At 36.8% G+C, this 12,287-nt stretch overlaps 1 protein-coding gene across 1 annotated transcript in view; it reads left to right on the top strand.

Annotated features, from left to right (window-relative positions):
• CNTN1 (contactin 1) overlaps nucleotides 1–12,287 on the top strand; it is a 99,227-nt gene that overhangs the window by 16,465 nt on the left and 70,475 nt on the right. Inside the window, exons 2-8 of the mRNA XM_086462099.1 lie at nucleotides 162–291; nucleotides 3,044–3,216; nucleotides 6,475–6,570; nucleotides 7,590–7,796; nucleotides 9,091–9,187; nucleotides 9,342–9,523; nucleotides 10,695–10,819. Of these exons, the coding sequence (XP_086318225.1) occupies nucleotides 162–291; nucleotides 3,044–3,216; nucleotides 6,475–6,570; nucleotides 7,590–7,796; nucleotides 9,091–9,187; nucleotides 9,342–9,523; nucleotides 10,695–10,819 (1,010 nt within the window). The remainder of the gene's footprint in view (nucleotides 1–161; nucleotides 292–3,043; nucleotides 3,217–6,474; nucleotides 6,571–7,589; nucleotides 7,797–9,090; nucleotides 9,188–9,341; nucleotides 9,524–10,694; nucleotides 10,820–12,287) is intronic.

The following is a 12,287-nucleotide window of genomic DNA, read 5'->3' as shown; positions in this document are numbered from 1 at the left end:
TATTATCCATACTGCTCTGTTTTGTTGATGCATACAGAACTTGATTTTGGGTGGCTGACTGTTTAGCCTTCATAATTTGAATCTAGAAGGTGTGTAAATTCATCTTCAGTTTGACTACGAACTAAAAAGTGATTAGTTTCAAACTCTACCATTTTTTTCAGAGGAAGGAAACAAAGGTTATGGACCCGTTTTTGAGGAGCAACCCATCGATACCATCTATCCAGAAGAATCTTCAGATGGACAAGTTTCGATGAACTGCAGAGCTCGAGCAATTCCTTTTCCTACTTACAGGTAAGATTTCTCATTTTGATTTTCAGGTCTTACATATTTTACTCAGTGAATGTTTCAGGTTATGATATTAAATGATTTACTGTCTTAACAGGTCAATACAAAGACTTCAAAGCAGGAAAAAATGGGGAGATTTGCAATTTTTGAGTAAGAATCAACCTTGATTCAGTTTGCCAAAATGTCTAGACAGTGTTGAAAACAGTATGTTCCTGTTGTGTTAAATGTTTTATGCTTTTGAAAGGAATACTTATCCAGATACAAAACAAAAAAAAAAAAGCAACCTTTAAAAAATAATTGAAAGGTTATCTTTCTAGCTTAGGCTAAGGATGACTGAGGTTCAAGTCCTTATTCTTCTTGATTCAGAACAGCTTTTTTATCCTATTTTACTCTGAAAGAAGGACTGGCTGTTGAACATGGGTATTCTACATCCTGCATTGCTTTTGCATCCACCATGTTGTAGAGGCATACTCATGAATGTGTCAGCTCTGCTACTGAAGACGTGAAAGACTTCATTCTGGAAAAACATTTCGACTAGTTTTAGTAGAAATTCACACATGACCTCTTTCACAATAATTGTGTTGTTATTAGCAGAGTAATTCTGCTTCATTGTGAGGTCCCAGGGCATCTATATGCATTTGTCAGCCATTATCTGATCATTATGTACAGAGAAATGTACATAAGATTATCACTATTAAGACTGTGACTAATTTACAACCTAGTCATGGGCGCAAAACTGCTGTCATCATACTAAGGGACAGATGCAATTTCTTGCCAGCAGAAGAGACCCATTTCGTTGAATTATCCTATGACCTTCCCCCAACAGTCATTTAACATGTGTTCCTAGACTCTGGCTTCTGGGGCAGAAAATGCAGTTGAGTCTGCTGGCCATTCTTTCACATCTGTTAACAGTATTGTGGTCAACTATGGTATTCTTCCATCAAAACAGCTTAGCTGATCTTCATTGCCTTTTTTTAAAATATGCTTACAGGTTGTCTACATATACAGAACCACCTGTGATTGAAGGATTTGAAGGGAAACTGTATACGTTTTTTGAGTATGATCCCGGGCTCTAGTATCTTTACAAGTTCTTCTACATGGCATTTTGCTGTTGCACTTGTTTGCTCTCCCCGTGCTTGGAAAGGACTGGAAGTGTGTAGAGATTAGATACACATAGATTCAGCACCCTTCTGATACGCTTCCCCATCACTTCCAATCTGTCCAGAGACTCTCCCAAGACTACATAAACATACCGTCTATTACAGGCTCAACATAAATTTCAGCGTTCTTCTTTATCTGTCATGGGCTCTGCAAAATCTGAACTAGTAAAGTCACTCTGGAAGAATTGCCTTGCACCTCCAGAGCTTTCCTAGCTAGAAAGAAATCTGACGATTAGTGCTGATAGCTGAGGTAATGATAATTGCAATACAGAATAAGGTCACTTTTGTAATTTCCTGACATCATTATTTTAGTTTACCTCAATATATTGTCTTCATTTCTTGTCCTTCCATGAGCCAAAATTCTCCTGTCTCAGCGGTAGATAAGCCCTTCCTGCCACTTCTTCATTACAGCATAAGCTGTCCTCATAACAGTTATTCCTAGGTATTTCTGAACAGAGGATTTATTATTTGTGGTACAGACATGTAGTATGTCTCGGGACTGAAGTGATACCACTAAAATCCTGTAAAACCTAAGTGCTATTTACTGCATCTTGAAAATGCTGCCATTTCAGTATTTATTTTTGATTCAATTTTTGTTTATACCACTTTTCCTATTGTCTCTTTCTATGCCAATTGCAATTTCAGCTTCCAAATAAGTACTCTGTATATTTCAGTACATCTTCAGTAAGGGAGGAACACGTAGAGTATGCACTCTCATTTTCAAAAATTAATTCCTATCTTTACCTTGTGACAAAAAAAATTATTTACAATGAAATAATTTTATGATCTCTAAATGTATTTAGGTTGCATCTTTCCTATTTGTGCTCAGGAAACGTGCAGTTCCTTTCAAAGAAGATTATGGGCTCCCCCTTGTGGACATAGTAATAGATATACATATAAATCTAAATCATAAATACTGGTTCCCACTCCAACTATTTTAACTTTTTCTAAATCAGTAGATATCTGTAAGGGCAGACCTGGGCCACCGAGTTGCTCTCATAGTCCCTGAAGTGAAAGTTACAATGACTCAGTGAGCTGGCTGTGGGGTTTTGCAATGATTAAGGTCAGAGTGGGCAGCAATTTTCTGAATATAGTAAGTAGGTCTTAAATCAGGCGTGCCGCTGTTTTTGCACTGACTTCGCTGGCCCATTAGGCTTTATGAAACATTTTCATCCCCTACAGCAAGTTTTCAAAAAGCTCTTAAAAATTTCATTAATCCATACTTTAAAGGTGCAGAGGGAGTATTTTCTTGGCCAATTTGGCCTTAGATAACAGTTTGAGGATGTGTTCATAATCCCAGTGCTTGATCACTTGCCAGCTCATTCATGGCCAGCTCAAGCATCCTTTACGGAACGGCCAGGAATCGGGTTTTAACCTATGTCACATCTCTGAGAAGGCTGAAGCAGACTGAAACTGTCATGTTTAAGAGACCTATGGAATTCAAATCGTGGCTCTTGCTGAAGAAAAAACGTATATAGAAATATATTAATAACTTCCTGTATCATTTATCACAACTTGTGAGTTATTTTTCAAATCATATTTCTTACCAGGTTTGGTTTTGGGGCCAAATCTTACATCTGGCTTTTCTTTTTTAATAGGTGGAAACTCAACAACTGGGATATTGATTTAACAAAGGATCGCTACAGTATGGTGGGAGGCAGACTTGTTATCAATAATCCAGAGAAGTCAAGGGATGCTGGAAAATATGTCTGTGTAGTGTCGAATATCTTTGGAACTGTCAGAAGCAGTGAAGCCACTCTGAGTTTTGGATGTAAGCCGATGTTTATGTCAAAACATAGAAACAGTATGGTTAGCTTGAAATGCCCAGTGTTTTACAGCAGTGTTCTGCTAACATGTGCTACAGCTGTATTTCTCTGTAAGAACAGTATCTGAAATCCCTTATTCTGCGGAGATCAACACAAATTAAGTTTCGTAAGCATTTTATATACCTCAGCATTCAGCTGACATAAGTCAGTGAGTTATTCTTAAATTATGAATTGAAGAGACTCATGGAGCCAGATCTTGAGATAATAATGTCCACACTGTTTTTAAAACATGGTAGGACCTGAGGGGAAATAGTCACAGAAGAAAGACACAAGTGGGGGCATATGGTGCAGTGCAAACACAACTGGGATGCCTGCAGGAGGAAGGCATGGCACTCACTAGTAAAGCGTGCTCCCTGACTCCTAAGCTACAATGAAGACCTGGCTGGGGGACATTTCTGTCAGCTGCTGACAAGCATGAACTAGTCTTATGAACGCATGCATATGCACAGACCTGCGCTGTCAACAAATACATGCATTGTAAAAACTGATGTACTACATGAAGAGTAATGTAACGTGTTACTGACTGAAGACAGCGTTTGGGATTTTTATTTTATTTTGCCTTAAGATGCTTTTTTCCCTGGATGCATTTTTTCTTCATAGGACAAAAAAAGGAATCCACAAAAAAAGCAAACCGCTCTTACTGGTGACCATTCACAAAGCCCTGTGTGCCCTTTAATCTCAACATTAAGTGCTTAGTGCCCATCTTCTCTTTTAGCAGCCTCCATGAGCAGAATTCACTCCTTACTGTATAAGATCAGAGTTGAAGTGAAAAGTTCTGCTTTCTGCTAGTAATTATAAGACTGTGGGACCACATATATCAAGGAAACTCAGAGGCTATAATGAGGTGGTTGATCACATCATAGTTGAGCTAGTCTTAGTCCATAATTTACCCAGAGTATTTTCTAGAATGAATAGAAGGCCACGTTGTTATTTCCTTCTAATGGAGATGATATCAAAATTCAGTTTACAGGATATTTGTTTATAGCTTAAGCAGGCATCAGTGGTGCCAGTCCTGAATGACCAGTAGGATAAACGCTACAACAATAGCTGTAGCTACTTAAAATGAAGCCAATACACAAAATAAATGAAAAAAGTACAATCAAAACAGTCTGAGACATGTTCTCCTTCCTGCCAGCTCACTGGCTGCATGAGCTGGACATTGATAGTTAGTGTACTGGACAATTATACTGAACAGAACCCTAATAGATAATATTTAAATGTCTAAATTATAATACAGCAAAGAAATGAAGAATAGAAGAGAAAAGATGGCTGGAAACTGATAAATATATGTTAAAAAATGCCTCTCTTATTCTTCTTTACACTGCTGTATTTCTTCCCTTCTCCTTTTTATGATCACCTATAAAAAACCATTTCCTTCCACAATTTAATATAGAGTTGCTAAAATTAATATAGAAAATGTCTGATCTTTAGTTGAAGTTTTTTTCCCTTAGCTTGTGCGTGAACTGAATGAAAAAATGGCAACAACCATTTAGAAGAGTTCAAAAATTCTTGGATCAGCTGTACGTGAGCAAAACATTTTAAATTTGTCTTACTGTCAAATTTACTGAAATTATGGAACAAAAGCCACATTCTCCCATAAACTTCATGTCAATTAATCAATATAAGAACACTGTCTTTAGTAGAACTGGATCTTTTTAGATCCAGTGCTTTAAAACCCATTGAAGTCTTATTTAGCTGTTACAGATATACTCCTGAAGGAAGGAATTTTATCCTGCAGGAATGTTTAGTGCCTTTTTGGTCTGCACTGAGCAAAATCAGAAGGTGATACACTCTTCTGTTTGCTGGGAAACAGTTTGAGAATGGTAAACCAAACCAATTTCATAGCAGAGAGGCTGCAAGAATGACAAGGAAGAGAAATTTCCATACTCCCTAGGTATTAGCTGTGTGCTTATAGGAGTGCAGTGATTATGCTAATTCTTTCATTCTAGCTAAAAATTAATGTCTTCCAATTCAGAGTTCATGGAATCACACTTGTTGTAATTATTGAGTAGTAACCAAGTAGTGCTTATGTAAAGAAGATATCAAGACCCAATCAGAGTACAGAGCATTTCCTAAGTGGGAAGAAGGTATACAATTACATCTTGATAATTATGTGACTTTCCTGCATCTGGCATAGACTATTCTATTTCAGGACTAACATAATGTTTACATATACAAACTGCCTGTCCTGTCTCATGTCTATAAATTTGTGGTGGCTGTCCCAAAGTTTCAAAGGTTATTCAAGAGTGCTATAAACAGAATGTCTGCACTTAAAATGTAAACTTAAAATAGCTAAAACAACTTAAAAGCAATGATAGGTTTTCCTTTCATCAAAACCTACACTAACCGTATGCAAAGCAGTATCAAATTAGCAACACATTTGTTGCTAATGATTGTAATTTTTCATTTTTTCCTATTTCTGCAGGAGATTTTAAAATCTAATCGGTTCCAAAGAAAGCATAAATGAATAGTAGTGGCAAGTTTGCAAGGTGATCAAAAGGTCTGCAGCAGGGAAATCGATGTTTTCAGAAGAGATCAGTCGATATTTTGAAGATAGAAAGTAGTTGTGTAGTAAAGTCCATGCTGGCAAATGGAATGGGAATATATTCAAACTACTGCTGATATTATATGAACAGGGGTATTCCAATCTGTGTGAAGAGCTTCCTTGGCTTCAATTACAAAACACATCTGGTCAAACAGCTAGTTCTTACCAAATCAGTCTGGTATAATTAATTTCTTTTTATCAAAGAATAAAATTCCACATTGATTGGGAGCTAGTTGTGGAGAACTGAACACATTAATTGCACTAAGGCATAGTGCGTTTTAGAGAAGCCACTTTAAGTTACGGCAAAGAATTAAACTTCCATTTTGGAGAAACCAGTTGAAAAGTAACCTAAAATCTTTTTCCTTTCGTTTCCTGGGATTTCTTCTTCAAATGTAGCTCACCTGGCTACTCTTAGGGATACAGTCTTCACCACTTTTTTTTTCTGGCATTTGTGATTCTGATGACTAAGATACTGTAAAAAAATTCATTGCGCTTGATAATGACAAAGTTAAAATGAGCAAAACTGGCATTATGGGTCCACAGGTGTCTATCTGCCATATATTGTTATATTTCTATATTAATCACTACAAGGTTTAAAATAATAAAAATTATTGTAGTGAAAAACCCATTTTTCATCCCCCTGCTTTTTTAAAATTAGATCTGGATCCCTTTCCACCGGAGGAACGCTATGAGGTTAAAGTGCGAGAAGGTGTGGGTGCAGTGCTTCTTTGTGAGCCCCCTTACCACTACCCAGGTAATTCAGCTCAAAGTGCTTCATTTTCAACTTCTTAAGAGTAGAAGACAAATTCTTTTTTTTTTTTTTTAGAAGTTTCCTTTAAGTTTACTTAAACAATAACTTTCATGCACCTTGGGAATCACTGCTTAGGCTAGGTTTCTATTTCGAATGTATGCTTGTAGTTGACCGTATGTAAAGGTTATTGTTGAATTTGCAAATAGGTTTGATACTACAAATAAAATTACTCAAACTAATCTGGATAATGGAGGGGAGCCTTGGCCTACCATTCAAAAGAGCTGAGTATATGTCACTGTGTCATGCCAGACTTTCTGCTGGCCTTGGACAGGGCCCACCTCCAATCCACCTAATGAAGTCACCTCAACAGAAATGATCATGGGCTCCTGTTAAAATCATGGAACAGCAGTAGGCACTTCCCGAGAGTCAGAGATGAGGTGATCTATACTCTGGAAGTGCCTTTTGCTCATCATTAACTGCCAAAGAGCTCTGCAGGTATTATGGCCGTAACCTCAAGCATCTGCAGTTCCACGATGAGGGCTGAATTTGGCTGTTAGCATCTCTTTTGCCATGCAAAATGGGATAACGTTTTAGTTCTCATACTCTGTGTCTGTATATTGCAAGAGAACTGAGACGTACTGCTAGTTAAAATAGTTCAAGGTTTTATCTAAATCACAAGACTGGTGAGGGCTTCCCAGCTTCTCAGTTGCATGAGGTCAACACCCAGCTGCCCGTCTCCTCCCACCCCACTCTGGTTCCTGTGGGAAGGCTGTGCCCAAGGGGAACTGTGCACGCTGTAGCTGGGTCTGCACTCAGGGCAGCAGTACCCCGATGTTCAGTGTCAACGGGTATTAGCTGGCTACTGAGACATATATGTTCTCTCTCATATAGTTGCCTCTCCTCAAGAAAAGATCTATAAGCTAGAAATCAGAGTGAAGTAGTTTCTATGCAGACAGTATTCCATGGCTTAAGTAGCTGATAGTGTTGTTTTTTAATATTGACTAGAAAATATTTTCCTCCAGATGATCTCAGTTATCGCTGGCTTCTAAATGAGTTCCCAGTATTCATTGCTTTGGACAAACGACGATTTGTGTCACAGACGAATGGCAATCTCTACATTGCAAATGTAGAAGCATCAGATAAGGGCAATTATTCATGTTTTGTGTCCAGCCCTTCAATAACAAAGAGCGTATTCAGTAAATTTATTCCACTTATTCCACAGTCTGATCGTAAGTATATACTGGAAATACTATGTATGTGCAGTGTTCTAACTGTTTGTATTTTAATTTTTCTCATTCAAAACTACTTTCAGCTCTGTGAGGAGAATTATACGGCAAGTTGTAACAGCTACTGCACAGCGTTGTTTAGTTTTCCAGATAGAGGTCCAAATCATTCCCATGCACAATGAAAACTCTGGGAAGGAAATCTCTCTGGATTCGTTCATGTATTTCCTTTCATATTGTTGAGAACAGAGTTCTCAACCCCAGACTCCCCATCTCTTTTGTGTGACAAGCCCCTGTACTCATCCCAAAATCTTCAGTATCTTTTCTGGTCTTGGCATTGGTTCAAAGGGGCATGAATATAAAGCAGAAGCTTTATGTAAGAGTTGATAAACAGCTTCAGGAATTAATTTTTTTTCCCAGGAAATCCCCCATGAAAATGGAAAATCCTTTTCCCCTGCTGAAATTTCCTATCCAATGGTGGCCTAAGGGCTTTGTGTCTCCTGGCCAATCCCGTAAGACACCGATGTGGCTTTGCGTTACTAGGTTATTCTCTGCCATTTCTTCATGAAAACTGCATGTTTTCCAAATGGTAACCAAGTTCCCTTTTGCCACTTCAGACTGTCAGTCACTAGAGTCTCATAAACTAATCATCAAGATTTCAGTGACCCTTTTATCTGTTAAATTTCCCATATTATAGTGAAGAATTGTGATTCAATTTGGGTAATTACAAATCAGTGATCTGTGTCCAAATTTTCCATGCCCAATACTCACACTAAGATCTTCATCTAGAAGAAGTGCAGGAGGAGTCCTATGGGGATCCCCACTAGGTAGATTTGATTACATTTGCATCTCTGTGCCCTCATTAAGCTATAGATTTTCTGACTCTAGCTCTTTCATACCCTTACTAAGATAATATTGAGCTTAAATTCACAATAATTCAAAATATTCCATCCAGTAAAAGAATCTGTCAAAAACAGAGACTCAGGCTTTTGTCTACCCACACAAACAGTATGTCATCACGCTTGAAATGGAAGTAAATGGGTTTCTGTTAAAGCATTGTGCTGTAAAAAATGTTAGGCATTACCATCCAAAGAAAGATAAATAGTTGCTGAGTAAACAATTCTGCCTTACTATGAAACGTTCAGTGCTAAATCAGACTTCATGGATGACCAGGCTATTTATTCACTGTAAAAAATAATTTTGTCCAGAATTTTAAGAGTGCTTTTCTTGAACTGTGCAAGTTTAATAACTGTATTCTTTTCTGCCATGCTTTTTCTGAGAATTTCTTTTTTCATGTTAGGTGCAAAAGTATATCCTGCTGATATCAAGGTAAAGTTCAAGGACACATATGCTCTCCTGGGGCAAAACGTGACGCTGGAGTGTTTTGCTCTTGGGAAGTAAGTGTGTTTTAAAGTTATTGTAGAGCACTGTTTGCTTTCATATTTCAGGGAATTAAAATACATGTTTCATCATCAAACACTTTTTTGTAGTCTGCAATTTAACAGCCAGTTCTTGAACATGCTGATCTGTACTTTACTGTACCTTTTCAAGTCCGGTTCCTGAACTCAGATGGAGTAAATACCTTGAACCCATGCCAGCTACTGCTGAGATAAGCATGTCTGGTGCAGTTCTTAAGATCTTCAATATTCAATATGAAGATGAAGGACTTTATGAGTGTGAAGCTGAAAACTATAAAGGAAAAGATAAACATCAGGCAAGAGTTTATGTACAAGGTAGGTGGAACAATTTTATTCTTCATCATCTATGTTGTTTTTACTTATGTTGGAAGTATCTGTGTTCTCACACTTGATGCCAGTGCTGACTCATTGCCTCATCCTGAAATGCTGCTGTTTGAGTTAATAGAACGAAATCAAAACCCATGCATTGAATGCCAGGCATAACATTTGTGTATTAATTAAACAACTATTCAATTTGTCTGTTTATGACAGCCATATATACACCTTGTCAGCAATGTCTGTTAGTATTAATACAATTATGCGTAAGGGAAATTAAATACACTTGGAGTACTTGAAGTGAAAGAGCCAGGAAGAAAAAAAGACCGTTAAGTTTCTTATGCTTTCTTGATTCCTCATTTTGTTTGTCTTTTCTAACTGTCTTAACTCTCTTAACTATCTACAGTCAGTTCCTTATTCAGCCTCTGTCTCTTCCGTTCATGCATTTGGTCAAATGAGGGAACCAAAAAATTGTATCTTACTTCTCATAGTGAAATCATCCCAAGTAACCTGACTCTTTGACTGAGACTTATACCACAAAACTGTGACATGAAAAGATCATACATAATGTCTGAATTCCATTCAGGAGATTTCTGTCTCTTTTCATTGACTGTACAGAACATTTCCTGGGTTAAGATCCTCAGTTAAGTGCTTGAACTTCAGTGGGATAAATTCAAAATAAGTGTGAGATTGTTGTTACTGGTTGTTATAGGTAAAGCTAATAAATAAATTTGTTTGCTTAGTAAAAGCTGGAACATTTTTAATATTAATTTCTTAAGTATCTTCTCTGGACCAAGAGAATATTTTTGTTGGAGACCCTTTCAGAACGTAGATGATTTTGCCAATTTCATGTAATTTAACTATTATTTTTATGGCGTTACTGAATAATTTCCGTAGGTCAGTAGCATCATATATTGTTGGAGATTCATGAAGCATTATTTAAGTTCCTCATTTTCTTCTCGTAAAAATAAGGTTGAAGTGATTTTGAGTCTAGGTGGTAAGACAAAAAGGTCTTCACTTCGTTCTTTCTTATGCTGGTGCAATGCTGAGTTATCATTACTTTGGGTGGCCTCTGAAGTATCATGGTAAAAGCAGTGGAATTAATAGATTGTAATGCTAATTAAATATGTATCTGCTATATTTACAAGGCATCATGGTTTTTATTCTTCAGCCTCTCCCGAGTGGGTAGAACATATCAATGACACAGAGAAGGATATAGGCAGTGATCTATACTGGCCTTGTGTAGCTACGGGCAAGCCTATTCCAACAATTAGATGGTTGAAAAATGGTGTCTCGGTAAGTATATTGCCACAGTTAATGCAGGATTGATTTGGTTTACCCATGGAAATGATCTTTTGAATCATGCATTATTAAAAGGTTAAAAGAAAATTCATGGTAATGATACAAATATTTGCTGATTCCACTTGCATTATGGATTAAAATATGGTTTTTAACATTTTGTCTCAATCTTATCTTCAGTTTTGAAATACATTTCTTCAGGCTATTTAATATTCAGCTCTGAATTGTGAACTTGCCTTTTTACCACACATTTGGGAGGCAGATATCCTTTTTTCTCCAGGCGTTTATAAGTAAATGCTAAGTAATTTTCTTCTCCCTGAGTAAAATGAAGTCTATCAACTTTTTGCTAAAAACAGTCCCTTTTACCACGTTAAACATGAGTGTGTCTAAAAATGTAAGAAAAAATGGAATCAGGAGACACAAGAGAAGAAAGAATAATTTTTAAATGATTGGTGGTGTTCCTCTATCATGTACTTTTTCATACTTCTTCTAGCCACAGAATATAACAAAATTCCATTTTTTTAGGTGATGTGAAGTTTCAGTGGGTACCATCTGATAATTTAAGTTTATTTCATTGGATATTTTGTTTAGATTTTCTGTCCAGGCATTTAAACAACATATTTTATCCATTGCTTATCCTGTATGATGAGCCATTAAAGAACAAAGAGAATGGAAGAGGGCACAATGTAACACTGCATCTGTTGAGCTGTAGTGGCACTGATCTTGGCAAGCAAACAAAAAAAGAAGACAATGAAGCAGCGTTGTTTTGGCTGTGTATCCTAAGAAAAATGTGGGAGGTTGGAGGGATAACAGGGATATCACCATCTGCCATATGGAGACGGCTTAAACAAGAAAAAACAATGCTGTTTTCTAGCTTCAGTAGTTCTTACAGACAAGTAATTTAGCAAGTGAATTGCTTGACAGTCCCCACTGAACTTGGCTTTCACTGACAAAAACTGCATACTGGATTGCAGAGAGCGGTGTGTGATTTTCCAGTAGTACATCAGAAGATTATGCTGTTTGTTAATATTACGAGGTGATTTCCAAATGGAAAATAGCAAATATATTTAAATTTCCTTGAGAATAGAGTTTATTTCTAAATCAGATACTTTTTAATTAGGTATTTCACTTAGCACAAAACAAAGATTTCTTGTAGAAAATCTGATTTAAATGTTTTTCAGTAAAACAGTACAGGAAACGTTGTTCCTTTAATCTATTCTTTTGTTCAGATAAATGGTGGTTTTTAATCTTCTACTACTCCATGCAGTCCAGTTGATTCATATAGAAGGTTTAAAGCTTTTCATCTTGATTTTCACAAGAATTTATTAACATGTTCTTTCAAACCAGATTGACATCTATTCATGCTTACAAAATACCCCATCATACTTCATGCATTTTTAGACACAGTGTTTTAGAAATAGAACAATTACTCTGCGTCGATTTACTACATTTTCTTTTTATATTA

This window comes from Leptosomus discolor, chromosome 1 (assembly GCF_034619465.1).
Source record: "Leptosomus discolor isolate bLepDis1 chromosome 1, bLepDis1.hap2, whole genome shotgun sequence".
NCBI lineage: Eukaryota > Metazoa > Chordata > Aves > Leptosomiformes > Leptosomidae > Leptosomus > Leptosomus discolor.
The sequence above is the reverse complement of the archived record's forward strand: the minus strand, read 5'-3'. Positions and strand labels throughout refer to the sequence as shown.